Source organism: Neophocaena asiaeorientalis, unplaced genomic scaffold (genome assembly GCF_003031525.2).
Source record: "Neophocaena asiaeorientalis asiaeorientalis breed wild unplaced genomic scaffold, Neophocaena_asiaeorientalis_V1.1 scaffold263, whole genome shotgun sequence".
In the NCBI taxonomy this organism is placed as follows: domain Eukaryota; kingdom Metazoa; phylum Chordata; class Mammalia; order Artiodactyla; family Phocoenidae; genus Neophocaena; species Neophocaena asiaeorientalis.
The window spans coordinates 544,314-563,381 of record NW_020175015.1 but is presented as its reverse complement, the minus strand read 5'-3'; the positions used below and the strand labels follow the sequence as shown (position 1 = coordinate 563,381).

The following is a 19,068-nucleotide window of genomic DNA, read 5'->3' as shown; positions in this document are numbered from 1 at the left end:
CAAGACGGTCTCCACCACAATATGGGGACACTTGCCCCTAAGCCCAGTGCTGTTAAGGAAGCCCCAGTGCCATGTGATGCAGGGGAGGGGCTCCACCACCCTGCCACTCTCCCATTCATTTCTGAGAATGGTTCTTCCTCAGTCAATGGGACCCGAATCCCAAACCCAGCAAGCTCTGTCCCCACCCTCCCACTGACAATTCAGAGATGACACGTGTCAAGATGGCAGCTTTAATCATCTTGGCCGAGGCCCCTCAGGTTCCCTGTGCTGAAGGCCTCCTTGGCCATATACCCACCCCTGACCATGCCATAACACTTTTCGCAGGTGGCCCCTGCCCTTGGCCACTGACGTGGGAACCTGAGGTCACGTCAGTCTGTGGATCTCCCGGGTGTGGATCCAGCAGCCCCGGGCCTGCTCTTGCCACCTCCAGCGCTTCTAGGGGATATGGCTCAGACCCTCTCCTGGGGCAGGGCCAGCGGCAGCAGGAGGCTGGCAGGGGAGGAGTGTCTCCACCACTGTAGCAGGCGTTGCTCCTGGGCCAAGCTTCCTTGTGCTTTGAGACTGATGGAAGAGCAGAGGTGCTGGGGCAGAGAGGCCTAGCACAGGCCCTTGAGGCAGGAGAAACACAGAGAAGGTGGTTTCCTCACAGCACAGACAGGAGGACAGACACACGTGGGCACACGCAGGCTCCACGTCCTCCACTGCCGCAGGGGGCATGGCATGGCCCAGTGACCCTTCAAAGCTTCCCGGTCAGGATGCAAGGGAGGGCCTCAGGGAGTGGACCAGGCCCCAAGCCCCAAACTTCCCAGAAAAAGGAGCCCCAGGCCCGCAGGGGCATCTGAGAGGCTGGCGAGGGGAGCCCCCTCCAAGAGAGGCCATGGCTGACGAGGGGCTGGAGCCAACAAGGAGACTGTGGAGCCAGCTCCCAGAGCGTGCTTCTTCCAGCTCTGTGGGCTTCCCCTGTCTCCACATGAGGTACAGGCTGGACAGACGGGTCTTCAGCTAACGCCCACTCCGGTCTGTGAGGGTCGTGGCGCGGCTGCCGCTCCCTTGGGGGCCCATAGGGGAGGTGGTGCTGTTGGCATATGTGTCATAACTGTTGTCTGAACATACAGAGAGCTCATCGGAGACCTCCATGCCATCGCTGATCTCTGTTGGGCCAGAAGGAGGCAGAATATGAGTGCAGGAAGGAGAGGAGTGGATAGATGGCTGGCAGATGCCGTGGGAAAGGGTGGCCTGGAGCCACTCCTGGTCAGCCACTAGGAGGAATGAAACCTCGGGTTTCAGGTATGCTATTGAGCTTGGCATTCAAGGCCCTTCTCAGTCTCTGCAAACACTCTGGTCGCACTTCAGTCTCCTCTCCCTGGAACTCCACCTTCCAGCCACAGAAAACTATCTGCACCCTCTTAAGCTTGGCACGCATGTGTTTACTCTCCTCAGGGCTTTGCACATATTGGCCTGTCTCCTGGGCATGACCTCCCGATAACACTTCCTTTTCTTAAAATCTGGCTAAATTCTTCTCATTTCTCTTTCTGCCCCCAGGCTGGGATGGGGCCTCCTCATGACCACCCTGTTCCCCCCTGCCCCACCTGTATTGTCACCATCTATGGCCCCCATCGGCTGGAGTACTTCAAGAACAGGGATGACGTCTGGGCATCAGTGTCCCCAGTGGCTGGTACAGTCCTGGACACACAGCAGAGGCTTAGAAAAGGTCTGCTGAGGGGAGCTAAGCACACCCCAAGGGCACTCAGAGCACCTTGGTGGGGCTGAGGGTTCCTGGAGAAGACCTCTCAACCAGGAGTGGGCAGCGGGTGAGGCCTGCGGCGACTCTTCAGGGCCAGTGATGAGAAGGTGCTAGGTGAATGAATGGCCTTTGGCACTACAGAGAGGCAGGGGTCGGGGAGGTGCAGAACCTGACAGGCCAAAGTGCTGGCCTCCTGCCTGCCATTCATGCTACCCGCCCCTCCTGACTTCCCTGGGCCAGGCACAGTACAGAAGCCTGGGGACTCCTCCTTCCAGGAGCTCCCCAGTGTCGCCAGAGAGCTGTGGGAGGCGGGGGGAAGCCCTCCAACCCCGCTTTGGTGCTCAGGGAAGGCTCCCAGGAGAAGGAGGGTTTTTGAGCGAGGGTAGGAGGAATTAAGTACCCCAAAGGCAAGAATCTGTGTATCCTCAGCACCTAAAACAGGGCCTGGCATGCGTCTGTTGAAGGAGGGGATAAATAAAAGAGTGAAGAAATGAGTGGATGTTCACACAGTCGCTGGAGCCAGCCCCACTAAACCCACAAGCACCCCCCACTGGGCTCTGGTTCACTCGGGCAGCATTTACCAAGCACCCGTCTGGGCCAGGCGTGGCACTAACCCTCACAGGTACTCTGTGACGGGGAGCTAGCCCATTTTACAGAGGAGGAGTCTGATGGTGAGGGAGGTTAGGTAATATGCTCTTGTTCACACAGCTCGGGGGATAAGCTGGGATTTGAATCCAGGTCCATCTGGCTTCTAAATATCTCTCAAATCTCTCCTCTCCTGTTTCCATTCCCACAATCCCCATCTGAATTATTGGTTTTCTTGCCTCCAGCTTCCCCTTCTAACCCACCCTCCACACTTGTTAGAGACTGACTTGTGGGGAATTCCCTAGCAGTTCAGTGTTTAGGACTCTGCACTTCCACTGCAGGGGGGCACGGGTTCGATCCCCGGTCAGGGAACTAAGATCCCACAAGCCCTGTGGCGCCGACAAAAAAAGAAAAAAAGAGAGAGATTGAATTGTGTTCCCTCCAAATTCGTATAGTGAAGTCCTAAACCCCAGCACTTCAGAATGTGACCCTCTTTGGAAATAAGGTCATTGCAGATGTAATTAGTTAATATGAGGTCATTAGAGTGGGCCCTAATCCAGAATGACTGGTGTCCTTGTAAAGAGGGGAACTTCGGACACAGAGATGCATCTACAAGGCAATGGGAGAGGCCAGGACCAGATCTTTCCCTCACAGCCCTGCTGACACCTCGATGATGGACTCTTAGCTTTCAGAACTGTGAGACAATACATCTGTTTTTAAGCCACCCAGTTTGTGGTACTTTGTTACAGCCCCACTGTAACAAAGACAAATCTGTCTGTTACCTTCCTCTTCTTTCAGAACAAAGCCCAAGCTCCTGACCACACACTTGAGGCCAAAGTGCCTCCCCAGCGCCATCTTGGGGTGAGTCAGCCAGAGGCCCTGCCTTCGAGCCATGGCAAGGAGTGCTCCCTCACTACCTCTGAACACATGCTGTTCCTGCTTCGAATGCCCTTCCTTCCCTCTGCTCGCCCAGCCCTCACCTCAAACCTATCCCCCTCCTACCCTTCCTTCCCATTTCAACTACATCACCTCCTCACAGAGTGGGCCCCAAAACCTTCCTCACTGCCCCAGGGAACTCTGAACCCCTCTCTCCTCCTTGTACCCCACTCTGGCTCAGCACCCCCATCTATTAGGGCTCATTGACACCTAATTTTCCATGTATTTGTTTATACAGCTGCCTCCTCCATCAATCTGGGAATGTCAACAGGCAGCAAGCAGGGGTGAAATCAACGTTTGTGGGGTCTGTGTATGAACCAGCATGGCAGGATGGGCCTCCAGCCCTCCCCCCACCCCTGCATGTCACCCTTGCCCACTACCCATGGGGCTGACACTGAGCCACAGGGCCTGGAGTTGAAGGCTGCATGTGGACGGGTATGCATTTCTGTGTGTGTGTATGTGTGCCCCTGTACCGGTGTGAGTGTGAAGCTAGGTGGGTATATTTATGTCTGTGCCGTGTCCCTACCTGTATGTGCTGTGTGTGAAATGTGTGCACACACACCCGTCTGCACATGTCGGGTGCAGAGGACAGAGCCCAGAGCCTGACTCAACCTGTCTGCGGAGCTGCACACCTGAAAAGATGAGCTTCTCCTTCATGATGCTGACGTCCCGGCTGGTCCGGTGCACCGCGGCACTCAGCATGATCTGCTCGGGGTTGTAGCTCCGTATGCCACCCAGGCGCCACCTGCAGAGATGGCCCCGTGGGCATCAGGTCCTTCCCCACCTTTCCTTGGAGAAGGGGTCCTTCCTACTTCCACAGACTCTCTGGATTTGGCCTGAGAGACCAGCAGGACTCTTGTCCGACTGTACAGATGGGGAAACTGAGGCCCAGAGTAGGGCAGAGCTGGGGCCTGAATCAGTCTGCTGACTGTCAGCCAGGGCTCTCCAGCCCTCTTACCTCCAGACTCCTAGATCCGCTCCCCTTGCCCAGGAGGATGGTTAGGGGTTGGTTAGTTATGTGTCAGGTGCCCCCAGTTATACGCCTGGACAAATTTGGGGGTGGGGGCTTAGTAGGCATGACTGATGACCCACCCTGGAGTGCAAACCAGTCTTGGGGAGTCCCAGCTGATGTCGCCTACAGCTCCATCATCAGGACCAGGCTGAGTGAAGCCAGTGAGGAACCCCAGAGAGGAAGTGAAGGAAAGCAGGGAGGGGAGGGGAGACAGCGGGGAGCTTGTCTTCGTGGTGTCACAAGGCAAGGGTGCTGGAGTGACTTGGGGAGGGGCCTGCTGCTGCTCTGTTCCGACAGCCCTGGAAGAGTGGGGTGCATATTCCCTAGTGGAGAGGGACAGGCCGGAGCATTACCCCTTTAATGGCTGGGGCAAGGTGGGAGCAAAACTGAATGGGCTGAGAGGTGGGGCTGCATAGGGCATGCAGGGACCAGGCAGAGCCGGGAGGACTTGGGTTCCTTCGTCTGGCCCAGGGCACAGTTCTTGCTGTTACAGTTCCTCTGAACTAGCCCCAAATCCCTGGCCTCTGAACTTAGATTCTTCCTGCAACCTAGACAGAAGGACTCACCGGACCCCCAACCCCACTCAGGGAAGTGGGGGTCAGCTTGGAAACAACAACCCAACCCCCCAGGGCCCGGCGCCCTGCTGGAGTGGGTGGAGGGAGCCCAGACTCCAGGGGAAATCAGTTGTTTCCAGATGGGATCAGCACAGCAGAAATGGACAGGCAGACAGGTGGATGAACAGAGCAGACAGACAAGGGGAAAGCAGGAGGCAGAGGGGAAGGCAACCTCTGGCTGGGCTGGCCGCCCTACGCATCCCTGAGAACAGCAATAGGGTCTCTTATTTATCGCTGCGTGCCTGGCACCAAGCCCAATGCCTGCTGTGTGGTGGGTGCTCTAAGTATCATTGAGTGAATGAATGGAAGAATGAGGACCACAGGGGAATGAACTTCTCCCCCAGGGTCCTCTCCTCCATCAGGCCTTGCCTGACCCCCCAGGAAGATGATGATGCCATCCTGGATGTATCTTGAGTGGCCCAGCGTGTCGGTGGAGCACCCTGGGGAAGAAGGCCTAGCACAGCACCAGCCAGCACATGTGGACATCTGCCGACTGAGAGGATGGTGGAGGGACCAGGCAAATGGCCCTTTGCTGGGCTCAGTCCCACAGTCAGTGAGCACAGAGTTCCTCCTCCTAGAAGCTGGTCAGTGAAGATGACTGACCTAGGAGGGCCCAAGGCACCTGACCAAAGGGAACTTGCACCCGCAAGACCAAGGTCTCATCTTGGAAATTAACGTTAAACCCAGGAGGAAAGTGTCAGGCCCGTGTCTCTGCAGTGAGGTACATCTAGGACAGGAAGCTCAACCACTGGGGGTATTTCCCAGGGGAAAGTACGGGAGGCTGTGCTCATGGGGGGAGAGCAGTGGGGTGGGAGTCAGAGACAGAAAGTGAAAGAAAGAAGAGAGGTGGAGAGAAAGATAAACAGTGAGGGAGGGGAAAGGCAAACTGGGAGTGGGAGGGCCACAGGTGGCAGGGAGAAACAGAACTTGGTAGGCTGTGCACCGGGCACTGGGGAAGGCCTTGCCCAAAGTGCCAGGCTGTGGGGGGTGGCCCAAGCAGAGCCCCTCCCCAGAGGGAGATGCTCTGGTGCTGAGAGAGGCCAGGTCAGCAACCTGCAAGGAAATGCTGGTTCCCTGTCTGTGGGAGGGAGAGAGAGCAGAGGGACACACACAGCAAGGTGGGGAGAGAGAAGGGAGGACTGCAGGGGAGAGGATGAGAGCAAGGACGGGAAGGCGGCTTCAGGCAGGGGAGGTGTCTGGGAGGGTGACCTGTGCCTAGGGCTTCTCAGGAGGCAGCCTTTCAGAGGGAGGTGGAGAGAGGGGGCGGCGAGAAGGAGGGAGAAAGAGGAACAGGAGGAGGACCACACCAGAATTACCTGATCAAGTGATAGCTGTGAGATGCCAGAGTGCAGCAGAGTGGGGAGGGGGAGAGAGGAGGGACATGCGCCGGATCAGAGCAGTATGGGACAGAGAGAGAACGTCAGTCAAGAGTAAAACCCAGCCTGCTACTTCATGGCTGGGTTGGGGCCCCGCCTGGCCCTAAAACCTCCCCAGGACCCACCCACTCCCAGTGACCACCACCCCCAGCTGTCGTCCTGGAGGGTGGGTGGGGAGGTCTGAGCCCGGCACGAGTGCTGTGGAAACCTGTGCCCTGGGTGACAGGCGGGGAGACAAGCCTAGAGAGGAGCCCCCCCTGGAGCTGAAACTCACCAAAGAGTCTACACAGCAAATCCTGGCCCAGCTTGGCTCTGGGCTCCCGGCTGGGTGCTCATTCCAGAAGCCACTGGGCTCTGGCTGAAGGGGACGGGCTGGGGGCCACAGGGAGGCCTCCTTCTCCCCTGAACAGGGTGGTCTGGCCAGGACATCTCCCGGCCCAGGGCTCAGGAGGGCGTTCACCTGGCTGGGGGCGGGAGCTGGCCCGTTTCAGGCAGGGAGGGCCGCGGAAGGTGGTCAGGGCCTACTCACTTCTGGAGCACGAAGATGCCAACGATCAGGATGAAGGAGATCAGGTCGGCGGTGACCCACATGAGACAGTACTCGTCCGGGGGCTGTGGACAGATGGCCCACGACCAGCTTCCAGTCACGGCTGGTCCAGACCAGGGCTCCAGACCAAGGGCCCATGGGCAGGAGAATCGCACGTCACCATCAGGGAGGGGCAGAGGAGGACCTGGAGGGGGCTTAGGGGCTTGAGATTATATTTTGTAGGAGTGGGCCTGGGGTTTGGGGGTGGGGTGCGTGTGTAGGATAAAAGAGATCTGTGCAGTGTTCACTGTAGAGGTGGTGTGTTTTAAACCTAGAGGATTTATGTGCTTAAAGGGGCTTAATGCAAGAACCAAAATATGAAAGACAGATAGATGAATGAGAGGGTGTGACGTGACAAGCAGGTGCGCGGGTGGGTATGTGAAGAGGTATGTGGCATCCATGTGCGTGTGAGAGTACATGTCATTGTAGGGTGTGGAGTGTGGGAGCTTCCCCTCCAGGGGGCCATAGAGAGGGGCCCAGCAGGGTGAAGCCTGCAGAGCAGCCAGGCCTCACACCCCCTTGACCTCAGGTAAACTGTGGAGGTGGGCTAGGGCACTTTTTGCTGTTGGTCAGTTCCTGTGGCCTGAAAATCAGAGTGTGCTCATCGCTGCTGCTGCCACGGTTATTTCATCTCAGTCCGAGCTGAGCCTTCAGAGGTTTTAAAAGACCATGGGTGGGGGGATGGACTAACCACCCCAAACCTAGATCTGATTCACTGACACGGCATCATCTTAGCCATAATGAGACCCTCCATCTGCCTTTCATGACCTCAGGGAAGTGGCAGTGGGAGCACAGGAGGGAGGGCAAGGGCTCCCCAAGCCCCCTGGTTGGCAGAGCTGGGACTGGAACACAGGCCTGTCTTCAGGTGCTCAGTCGGTCAGCCAACTGAAAGCTGGTTTTATTGGCTGTAATCTCTGGGAAGATTTTAATGTTCCCTATTTTTGCCTCGTTGCCCTCTTTTCCCAATGACTTCCCTTCCTTTAAAACAAAATATAATAATCTCCAACCCCCCCCAAAATCCAAGTAGTTGTTTATTAGTCTAGAGCTTTTGGTGTTTTTCCCCATGTGGCTCAGGCCAAGGTTCCTCCTACCCCCCAGACCTTGGTGCAGGCCCAGAGGTCAGGAGAATCTTCTTCATGCCTCAAGCCTGTCCCCTCAGGTGCTCCCCCCACCCCTGAGACCTCACCAGAGGGAGCCTGGGTGTGGAGCCTGCCCCCCAGCCCTGGAAGCCATAGGCAGCTCCCTGGACCCCCAACAATCCCCAACTCACCATGATCCAGAGGGGGGAGGGCACCTGGGATAAGGTGTGGGAGTTGTCAGAGGTGACAGACGGGACCCCCGCGCACCACAGCAGGGAGAAGAGCCACGGGGCATTGACTGTGTAGAGGTTCACGCTCAGGTTCCAGGATGCATAGTCCCTGTGGGGCAGGGACAGAGGCTGGTCGGCCCTTTGGCCAGTGTGGGAAGCCTGTAAAGCATGGCCCTTCACAACCTCACGCCGTCCTCAAAACTGTCCCTGGAGGAAGGAAACTCCGCTCTCAGAGGGCCAAGCTCACATACAAACCCAGGTGTGCCTGATGTTCTCAACCTCTCCTCTTTGAACCCTGAGCCTGTGTGTCCAGTCCTCTGGGTGAGCCTGGGCAGGATGGGGTGGGCACCTGAGCTCCTGGCGGGACACCTGAGTGTAGCGCAGGTTCAGCCGCTGGATGTGGCCTCTCCGCAGGCTGGCAGCTGCCTCCTTGGAGCCCGATGTCTGCTGGAAGCCAGGAGCCACCTTCTGCACGAAGGGCCTCTGCCTGTTAGGCAGCCACAGGACCTGCAGGCAGGAGAGGAGCAGCCTCTGATTTCCCTTCTATACAGTGGGGTTAGGGTGTCTGTCCCTCGTGGAGCACCTGGAGGGGTTAAAAGAGGCGGGACCTGGCACGCAGTGAAAGCTTTCAGGTAGTAACCACCTCCGGGGGATGACTTGGTCCCAGCCATGGCTGGGAATTGCTTTGGCAACACCTCAGGAAGATCCCCCTCCAGACCCTAGTCAGGACAAGACCGATAACGCCCCAAGTGTCAACTACTGTGCATGTGGCCACCAGCGTCTTGTGTGTTGTCATAGTTGGAATCGTATTTTTCTGGTCCCCAGGTATCATGTAGGTAACACTTCATGGAAGTACCATGTTCCGAAGAATCTGGCCCTGCTCCTGCCCTTTGTACGTTTTATTTTTTTTCCTTTGTACATTTTAAATGCCTTTCTTATTTCCCTCTTGGCCCCATGATGACCCTGTCAGGGAGGCGTGGGGTATGCTACCCTCATTTCACAAATGTGGAACGCTGAGGTCTGGAGAGGGGTGGACACGGTGAGTTTACTGATTGAGCGGGACTCCAGGCAGGCCTGGTCTCCCTCCGGGTGGGGCAGGGCTGGGCGGAGCTCAGCTCCTTGGGGACAGAGCTGGGTGGGGCTGGGCTGCAGGGCCTCACCTGGTGCTGGGGGAAGCCCGAGTGCAGCAGGGCCTCCAGCGTGACGTTGAGGAAGCTGCCGCGGTAGGGGTGCTCCCGCGGCGGGTCACGCAGGTTGAGCAGCAACGTGGTATTGCCCTTGGCCAGCTCCAAGAGTTCCATTAGGCTGCAGATGGACTGGTTTTGGGCCTCCCTGTGGTCGGACGGTGACAGGGAACTGGCCGTCCAGAAGGGGTCCGTCTGGCAGAGACAGGGACACACGTTTGTCTCACCAGTCCTATGGGGCCTCCACATGCCTTCCTGGCTATGGAACTTGGAGGCGACTGAGCTGCCAGTGTCAGCTGATGTGTGCAAGTCAGGCACATTGAAGGCTGGGGCCCTTTGGGACCTCTAGGAGAACCCAACCATAACCTCTCTATCCCGGTCTGCTCGCCAAAAGAATGATTTGCTTGGAACATATCCCAGACCCCAGTCCGTTTTTCTCTCAGTAGCACTTCAGACCAGAGAACCAACTTCCTCTAGAGTTTTACAGTGTTAACAATTTTAGCTATTAACTATTATAATCAAAATCAACTTTTTCTGGTAGGGGAGGCAGAACCAGAACAAGTAGTGACAACCATGATAGCTGGGCTGCAGTGGCAGGAGCCCAAGGAGGCCGCCAACCAGCCTGGCTGTGAGTCAAGGAAGCTCGGCATGTGAAGGTCACCTGAGCTGAGGACTGCCCCTGGCCCTCTCCATGGAGTCCCTGACCATGCTTTCCATGCCTAGGACAGGTGCTGCCAGACCTTCAGGAACCACTGGCCAGCGTTGAGCCTCTGCAGCAGGGTCCAGTTGAGCATGGAGGCAGGCCTGTGGGCGAGCTCCGGGAATTCCTCCTCCACGTTGGTGGTGCGGCGCAGGGTGGCGTCATGCATGAGGAAGGGCACGCCGTCCAGGCTGTGGGAGGGTGGGGCTGCGGAGTCACTGCCCACCCAGGTCCCTCGCCCGCTCCTCCCCACCCACTTACACCAGCCCACCTAGGGACCCAGGCCTGCTCTGCCCCTCTTTGGGCCTCAGGTTCCCCGTCTGCACAGGGAAGTCAGTGGGCAGTAGGTGAATCCCTCGGCTCTCTCTGAGGGTCAGATGGGGGTGGGCACTGCTGAGGAGGGAGGGCTGAGCGTATTCTCTCAGCAGCCCTGGGAGGTAGAGGCTATCTCATTTGATAATAGGGAAACTGAGGCTGGAGACAGAAGTATCAAACTCAAGGCCTACCAGCCAGTAAGTGGTGGAACCTGGCTTAGAACCCAGTCCACGTGCTGCCATAATGAGAAGAGTGCAAATGCAGGCCCCTTTGACAAGTTCCACCCTGGTATCATCCCGGTCTACCCCACTCTGCTGGGGCTGCCAGTAGCCCCATAAGGTGCCTTAGCGTGAAACAGTAAAAGGCACCTGTGCTCCCCCTCCTCAAGGCATTTTCCTACCACCTGCTAGAAAGTTTTGATAAACACACAATTCTATAATGTCTACAATGGGAATGGTATCCTCACACCGTGGTACCCCTGTTCAGTACCCTGCCCCCCTCCCCTTCTCAGACATGATGTTATCAGATCAGTATGGACACTTCTTGCCCTTTTTACAAACACATACTTAAAATCTACATGTAGAAATTGTATAGATCACTTTTATGTGGTCTTTATAACTGACATCACTGTGAACGTATCACTCTGCACCTTGCTGACTCCACTCATCAGAGTGTTTGTGCTCCATTTTGCTGAGCCATACAGAGCTAGTCTTTCCATTAAGTGGATCTGTGGCAGGACTCCAGGTCCCTACCTCCACCCTGCTTGAATCAGGTGTCTGTTTTTTCCTCTATTTTATATCCTGGAGTATGGCACAAAATCTATTTGCATAAACATGGTGCCTGCCCTGCAGTGGATAATCCAAGCCTCTGCTCTCCCATCTCTAAGACTCTGGGACCAGACGTGTCTCCAGCAGAAACCCGGGTGTGGTTGCATCGAGGAGGAAAAGAGGTGCTGTCCTCCCAAGCCCCACGCTTACCTGATGGTGACGTCAGCCTGGAGTCCGTACAGCTTCTGCTCTAGGGCCTTCCTGAAGGACATCAGCGTGTGCTCTGGGGCCAGCTGGGGAGGAAGGTGGTGGTGAGGGAGAGCCAAGCTTTAGTTCAAGCACCGCTCCCCGACCCACAGAAACTTCCACGTTGGGAGGCTGGGGTAGACCTGGTTCTAATTCCACTCCTCTAAGCAGTACCTGTGGAGCCCTGGGCATCCACACAGCTTCTCTGAAGCTCAGTTTCCTCATCTGTTAAATCATGCCTACCTCATATTTTTGGTGGTGGGGAGAGAGAAGCAGGGATGGTTAGTGTTGATGTATATAAATGTCGGGGGTGGAGGGCTTTTTTACAGTCTTCTGCCTCTATGCAGTCTTGGGCTGGGCTGAATGCCAAGTTTCCTCCTGGTTATACCTTGAGTCCAGGTGGAGATCCCCAAGGGAGAGGACAGGGTAGACAGCATGGCAGAGTTTCAGTGGGGTGACTGGTTTCTTCATCTATACAGACATGACACGACCATCTCCTAGACTGTTATAAGGATTAAAAGCTCCTAGCACGTTGCCTGATACAGAGTAAGTGCTTAACAAATGACAACTGTTACCCTATAGCATATACATCAGAAACTCCTAGTTCTAGGCCTGACTCTGCCATTAACTAGGTTTGTGACCTTTGGTGCATCTCTTTATCCTATGGGCCTCAGTTTCCCCATCTGGTCTTTGGCGGTATATGTACACTGTTCTCTGAGTGTCCTTCCAGTTGGGGGAGTTGGGGTTCCGAGTCTCCCTAGTTGTTTTGGTCTGGTGATCCTGTCATACCCCTTGCTGCCATTAGGGGTCAGCACCATACCAAGGATTGGGCTAGGACCACGTGCAGTGCGGGATGCAAGACAGGGAAGACTTCTGGCAGTGAGGGATGGGTGGAAAGGGCTCCCATGGCTCATCCCATTCTCACCAAGACATGCTCGTTCCCATCTTCTCTTCCTCCGGCTATGCTGTTCCCCAGCATGTAACACACTCCCCTCGCCTGGGAAGCGGCCTGGCATGGCAAGGGCTTTGAAGCTGAGAAGGAGCAATTCCCCTTCCCAGTCACCAACCTGGGCCCATCACACCTCACCCTCTGGACCTCGGTTCCTTTAGCTATAAAATGGACTAATATTACCAAGCTCATAGCTGAGGTAATAGACGTCAGCAGTCTCTGAAATGGGAGTTCCTTTCTTCCCCTTTCTGCAGGGCAGAGTGGCCTTGGGGGATATGCTGCCTTGTCTCCCGGTCAAGTGGGCTGGGTGAGACCCCCACAGAGGCGTCCAGGTGTGGACTCGGTGGGGTTCCTGCTCAGTCACCTCTAAATGCCCTGTGGCCAGGCATCCCACAAGTGACCACCAGAGAGGTACCAACACGCCCCTCCCACGTGGCAGACGGTAGACTGGGGGTAGACACAAAGAGCGTAGCAGGGGCCATGAAGACCCTTGGGAGAAGGAAGAAGTGTTTGGGAGGGGCAAAATCTCTTTTCTGGAGGCTTTTTAAACTCAGATCTCCCTGCGTTAGGTGCTGGCCTCCTTAAGAAAGAGGGTTGCTACTTCCTCAGGCCTAAAGGCAGATAGGGCTGTATTGTCAGAAGTGTGCGTGTGTGGGTGTAGTCGTCACAGACTCATGGTGGTGGACCACTGTGGTTAAGAGGCCCAACTTTGGAGTCAGTCTGACCAAATATTAAAGTATGCACACAGGCCACCCACATAGGAAGGACATCCCCGTCCAGGGCACACACATACCATCTCCAAGACAGGGATGAGCACCTGGGCTTACCACACACAGATGTGTGGACCCAGAGTCAAAGCCTCCCACAGGCAGACATACAGGTGTAGACACTGGTACTCATGCATTCACAGTGACACAGGGAGGACTTGTGTCCGACACCCACACCAGCCCCTCAAGGGCCACCACCAGGATGCATTCAGCCAGATGCACAATGGGAGAAATTCTACAGGACAAATGACTCAGTTTCTTCAACAAATAAACAGCATATGGGGAAAAAAAGGGAGGGAGATTATTATAGACTAAAAGATACTTAGAAGACATCCCAGCCAGCTGTACCACACGGACTCTGTTTGGATTCTGATTTTTCACAACTCAATTATAAAGAGATATTTTTGAGACAAAGTAAAGCTGAACACTGATTCAGTATTAGATAGTACTAAGGAATGATTAGTAATTTGGTTAGGTGTAATAGTGGCAGTGTGGCGTAGTTCTGTTTTTTAGGTCTTTATGCATTAGAGATACGTCCTGAAGTAAGCATGGATAAAATGATACAATACCTGGGATTTGCTTTCAAAAAAGACAAAGCAGGGCGATAGATGAAACAAGAATGGCAAAATGTTGATAAATGGTGAAGGTGGTGTTGGATTCATTATACTATTCATTCCCCTTCTGTGAATGTTTGAAATCTTTCTGCTAAAACAACAATCCACATGGGGCCACCCCACTCCTTCCCTTTGCCCCCGCTTCCTGCCTCAGCACACCCCACCCTCTTGTCCTGTGGCCTCCAGAGCAGGTGGGGTGGGTAATACGGGTCATGGAAAGAAAAGCAGCTATAATATGGGGTCCTGCCTCCTGGAAGGCTGTCCTCCTAATTTATCCTTACAAAAGCCAGCAGCAGGGAGGCCTGGAGGGGACCAGCAACCCGCCAGACACACGGGCAGCATGTAGCAAAACTGGACCCCAAATCCAGATCCTCTGACTCCAAAACCATGGCCTTTCTAGCTGGTTGCCTCCAGGAGGTGCCAGGAGCAGCATGGGGTGTGATGGGAGAGCACCAGGGTCCAGCTCAGGGTCGCAGGTCTCTGAGCCTTATCTAGGAAATGTGTACAATAATGGTGATTTGCAGCCCTGTCCGACGTGACGCCTCCTTTAAATGCTTACTTCGTGAGGCCCCCTAGACTACCCTGAAATTCAGCGATACCATGGAACTCCCAACTACTGCCACAACCAAGAAAAAGCTCTCATAGAGCCCTCAAGTTCCCCCTGGTGGTGATGAGTGGTACTGCATCTGTTGACAACCAAAGTTCAAGGCTTTAGTAGGTCAGGAAACCCAGTCTAGAGAAGCAGGAGGGCTTGCCCGAGGTAACAGGAAAGCATAACTCTTACTTTCTGTGAGCCAGACTCATATCTGGGCACATCACACAGGCTAACTCTTGCTTCCTGTGGCCATAGGGTGCAGACACTCCCATCATCCCAGGGGACAAGATGAGCAAACTAGGCACAGAGGAGATAGAATAGGCCCTGACTCCCACAGCTGCCACGGGGCCTGGAAGCCTGGCTCTGGTGCATACTCCCTCGAGGGGAGGGCCTACTGCCACAGGGGTGGCAGAGAAGGAGCAGGTGCTGACTCTGACTCCTTCCACTCTCCATCCCACCCGGTGCAAATGTTTTCCTTTAGCAGTGGGCTTGGAGCTGCACCCAGCTCTCTTGCCTGCACAGCCTGGAGGGTTTTTCTGCTGCTTTGTCCCAGCCCCTGGGCCCTGCTCCCCTCCTCACACCCAGCATCTCTCTCTCTCCTGGGCCTTCCTAACCTACAACCTGGCAGTATCTGGGCCTGGCCTAAAACCCTCCTGCATCTCTCCAGGGCCCTCAGGATGAAAATGAAATCTTTCAAACCAGATGCCTTCGGGCTCTTCAGGACTTGATGCCATTGAAACTCTCCAGCCTTTTCACCAACCCTTTCCATTAAACCTCTCCCACGCCCACCCCCCAACACCACCACCACCAAAAAGGGCTAAAACTTGTGGCTATTATTACATTACGTGTATTATATACATTTCCCTGCAAGCTCCTTCCTACAAGGAGTTAGGTTTTAGGTTTTTTGCCTGTCTCCCCTCAGCAATGGCAGCTCCACCCACCCCTCACCCCAGTCTTTAGGGCCCACAAGTGGCACTCACCATGGGGGCCCCGCGGTGGCCGATGAGGGCAGGTTTGGGGCCCAGGTCCTTTTTCTCCATGATGCAGGGAGAGGAGATGGTGAGAGGGGCCAGGTAGAGGGCAAACACCACGGTGAAGAAGGTACCAAGAATGGCCATCTGGGAGGCTGCAGACATGGGCCCAACCATGAGCCCCGGGCAGCTTGGCAGGGTGTGCTGGATCCCTCCTCCCTCTACTTGTCAGGACCCAGATGCTTTGAGGGGACCCTGCACCAAGAGGATCCCCCATTCTTGCTAGGAAGGTGAACCTGGCCTCTAAGTCACACACACATGTAGAGACACAGAGGAAGAAACACACAAGGCCGAGGCTGCAACCTCTGTGGAACCTGCAGGCCGGGACTGTGAACCGGGACTCCCCACACTGAGAGCAAGCGCCGCGCCATATCCCCAGGCTACCTAGGTAACGTCCAGGCGGGGGCAGGACAAGCTGGCCTTGGTACTTGGAGCACACGGAGGGTAGGTCCTGCCCAGTCATACTTACAGGATCGCTCTGCGCGGGCAAACTGTCCTGCCACGATCCAGGAGAGCGCAGTGATGGCGACCAGGGCCCCCATGTGCAGGAACGGCGCTGTGCCCTTGTGTGCAGGAAGGGACAAGAGAGACTGCTGGCTCCCAGCTGTGCCCAGACCCTCTGGTTACCAACGTCCTTACGGCCTGTCTCTATCCACGGGGCAGGAAAGTGTCTCCATTTTTCAGTGGAGGAAACTGGGAGTCCAGATACCCCGGATTGTAGCACCCTCCCCGCCTCTGAGTTGCTATGTGATGTGGACCCCTCCCTACTTCCTCTGGACCTTGATCTAGAGAAACGGGAGTGACCATAAAGGCACTGTCTTGTTTTGAGGGTCCTGGGGAAGCAGCCACCCCGTCCCCACCCCCACTCACCTGCAGGGAGATAAGCAGCACCTCCCACTCGTCCTCCCACAGCTGGGCCACAGCTGACATGGCCACCACCGTAGCCACCAGGATGGCCACCAGCCCCATCTGGAAGGGGAAGAGCCACCAGAGGGTCAGGGCAGTGTCAAAGCCCCATCGGCCCAAGGGTCCCCAGTGTGTCTGAGAGGGAGAGCAAAGGTAGAGAGACGGAGCGAGAGGCTGAGAGGCGGAAAGGGGAGAGTAGAGAGTACAAGAGAGACGGACAAAGCAGGGCAGAGGCAGGCACTGGAAGAAAGCCAGAGGCAGCCGTGCAGAGGACAGTGAGAGGAGCAGAGGCAGGAGAAGGCAGGTGGACCCAGTGAAGAAGGGACCGTGGGAGAAATAGAAGGGAGGGTGGAGAGAAGACAGGTGGGCTGGAGCTGGGCTAAGGTGGGGCATGGCCCCAGGGCTCAGGGTGTGAGGAGGGAATATACTCGGCAAATGGGGGGCCTCCCTGAGCCCAGCAGGTCCCGTCCCAGGCCTTGCCCAGCCACCTTTCATCCAGCGTGACAGGTGAGGAGACCAAGGCTCCCCAGGAGATGGGGCACAGGGGAACCTGCCCAGGTTGCAGGGCAGCAGGCTGAGGAGCCAGGCCCCCCGCAGGAGGCTGACACCCAGCCTGGCCTTCAGGCTACAGCGAGCAGAGGTGAGGCAGGGGTCTGCCCCACACGCCCCGTTGCCAAGGCCTGCTCTCAGCCTCAGCCTCCTAGCTTCCAGCCTCTAATGTGTTATGGGAGCTGCTCTCCCAGAGGAAGTGAGGAGTACAGCTCTGACGGAACACCAGATGGAACCTTCATGGGACGGAAAGCTCTGGGGACAGATGGGATCTGAAGTGTGTCATGTAACATAAGACGCTCCCCCAAACTAACTAATGCCTGGTTTCTGGTTACTCAGCCCCCCAGGGTCCCTGCCTTGGGCCCTGGATCTCACTCTGCCCAACCTCTCCACACCGCCAGGCCTGCCTCGTAAAACTCAGCTCACACCTCTACCCCGAAGCCTTCCGCAGCCCCTCTCTCCATAGGCGCCTGCCAAGACCGCCACATCCGGCCCTCCTGACTTCCTACTGCCTGCTCCCAGCTGCTCTCTTTGCCATCAGGGCTCTCGCCTTCTTTTTCTTCTGACAGTGTCTCTCCTGGAGGCAGCAGCATTGTGAGAGCCCTCTAACGACCAAACAAGCTCTAAATTGAGTTTCTCGCTCGTCAGGGCAGAAACAGAGGCTGATCCATCTTCGTTCCCTGCCACGCAGGGAAGATTCATCCCTGTCTGGGATTAAGTTTGCCTTCGGAGGTTTGTCGTTCCAGCCCATCAGCCTGGAAACAAATGTTCCAATAAGAAGCAGTAATAAGAGGCTGAGATGGATAGGAGCTCTCACGGATTGTGACATGCCGGTCCAGAGGACACGGGAATGAGAGACATGAAGGTGCATGGAGGGCCCGAGTGTGCCTGGCTCTGCGGGAGGCACTCCGCTTGCTCACGTTTATCCTCGTAAAATCCCAGCTGAGATGTTACCATCTTCATTTTACACATAGGAAAATGGGGCTCAGAGAGCCTAAGGGTTTGCTTGGTCACGTAGCTTTGAAGGGGGGCAGATTCAGGAGCAAACCCCATTCTGCCCGTCTCGGAGGTTGTGCTCTTTCTGGGATGTCACGCTGCAGTGGAGGGAGCCCACAAGTGTCCTAACCATCCCTGAGCATCCTCCCAACCCCCCCACCCCAACACGCAGGCTCCCTGCCCCCTGCTGCCCTCCAGGCCATAGCAAGCATCTTTGAAGGGTCACCTCTGAGCATTTTATTAGAGAATTTAACTGCTAGTGGAAATACTTGTAATAAAACTGATTTCCAAGGATCCTAATGCAATGGAAAATTTTATCCCCTCTGAATTCTGCAGTGGCTGTAGTGGCAACCTTATGCCCCACAGCATTACTGCAGTGGTCAAGTTCTGTGGGATTTCCCCCCACACACGCCGTGTCCTTAAGCCACGATAACAGCACTGACTCCCAACAACTCTACCACCCTTCCTCAAGTCTGACTGCAAAGGATACATCCCACCCAGAAGGCCCAGGGGAAGCCTCTGAGAAAGCGGTCTCTGGTTTTCTGTGCTGGAGGCACTGTGGTTTGTGACGACAGCGGGAGGGGTGGAGGATATAGGAGCTACGTCCGTTCATTCAGTGAGCCTTGCCCGGGTGCTGGGACCCGGAGGAGTTGGAAACCAGCTCTGCCAACAGGTTGGCGGGGGTGGCTGGAATCTGGGTTCTGTGGTCTAAGTGGCAGATTGGCCCAGGGTTCAGGGACCCACTTAGGTCACATCCCTCGGTGACTGTGCCTAATGGGGGTGGTTAACTTCTCAAAGCATGTTTCCTGAGCTGTGAACTTGGGAGACTGAGCGCCTACCTGAAAGGGGTTTGGAAAGATAAATGAGAAAATGCAAGAGAAATGCTCAGCACCATGGCTGGCACCAAAATAATGAGTGCTTACTAAATGTTAGTGGAATAACTTTTAAAAGTGGATGTAATATCAAATAAACAGGATTATTTCAAGCAGTAAATGAAATACAGTGTGGAAAGCCCCTCACATGTAACCCAATAAATGATGGTTGTGGCACCGTACCTGACACGCAGGATGAATGTGCCTTCCTAAACCGCAACTAGAGGGATAGAGGCTAGACACCAGGAAGAACTGTGGAGCCTGGGCTGGCTGTTTGGAAGGAAGTCTGGATTCACTGGGGGTGCTGATGGGGACGGCCTAGGGAGGTGGGAGCTGTGATCAAAGCCCCTCAACAGCGGTGGCACCTGAACTGATGCTGGGGTGGTAGGTGGGGTAGGAGGGGGGGTATCTCAGG

The 19,068-nt window shown here is 55.7% G+C and overlaps 1 protein-coding gene across 4 annotated transcripts in view; it reads right to left on the bottom strand.

The window, feature by feature from the left end:
• Positions 1-571: 571 nt before the first annotated feature.
• The window catches only part of GDPD5 (glycerophosphodiester phosphodiesterase domain containing 5), a 90,565-nt gene continuing 72,068 nt past the window's right edge, over positions 572-19,068 (bottom strand). The window contains exons 7-18 of one of the 4 annotated variants that reach the window (XM_024761964.1): positions 16,201-16,299; positions 15,800-15,893; positions 15,280-15,425; positions 11,339-11,421; positions 10,087-10,237; positions 9,323-9,541; positions 8,512-8,669; positions 8,124-8,271; positions 6,797-6,879; positions 6,208-6,222; positions 3,898-4,010; positions 572-1,151 (exon numbers count right to left, since the gene is read on the bottom strand). In XM_024761964.1, the coding sequence (XP_024617732.1) occupies positions 1,003-1,151; positions 3,898-4,010; positions 6,208-6,222; positions 6,797-6,879; positions 8,124-8,271; positions 8,512-8,669; positions 9,323-9,541; positions 10,087-10,237; positions 11,339-11,421; positions 15,280-15,425; positions 15,800-15,893; positions 16,201-16,299 (1,458 nt within the window). In that variant the 3' untranslated portion in view covers positions 572-1,002. Of the gene's footprint in view, positions 1,152-3,897; positions 4,011-6,207; positions 6,223-6,796; positions 6,880-8,123; positions 8,272-8,511; positions 8,670-9,322; positions 9,542-10,086; positions 10,238-11,338; positions 11,422-15,279; positions 15,426-15,799; positions 15,894-16,200; positions 17,949-19,068 lie in introns of those variants that run through there. The other 3 variants (XM_024761962.1, XM_024761965.1, XM_024761963.1) reach the window with 3 other exon arrangements.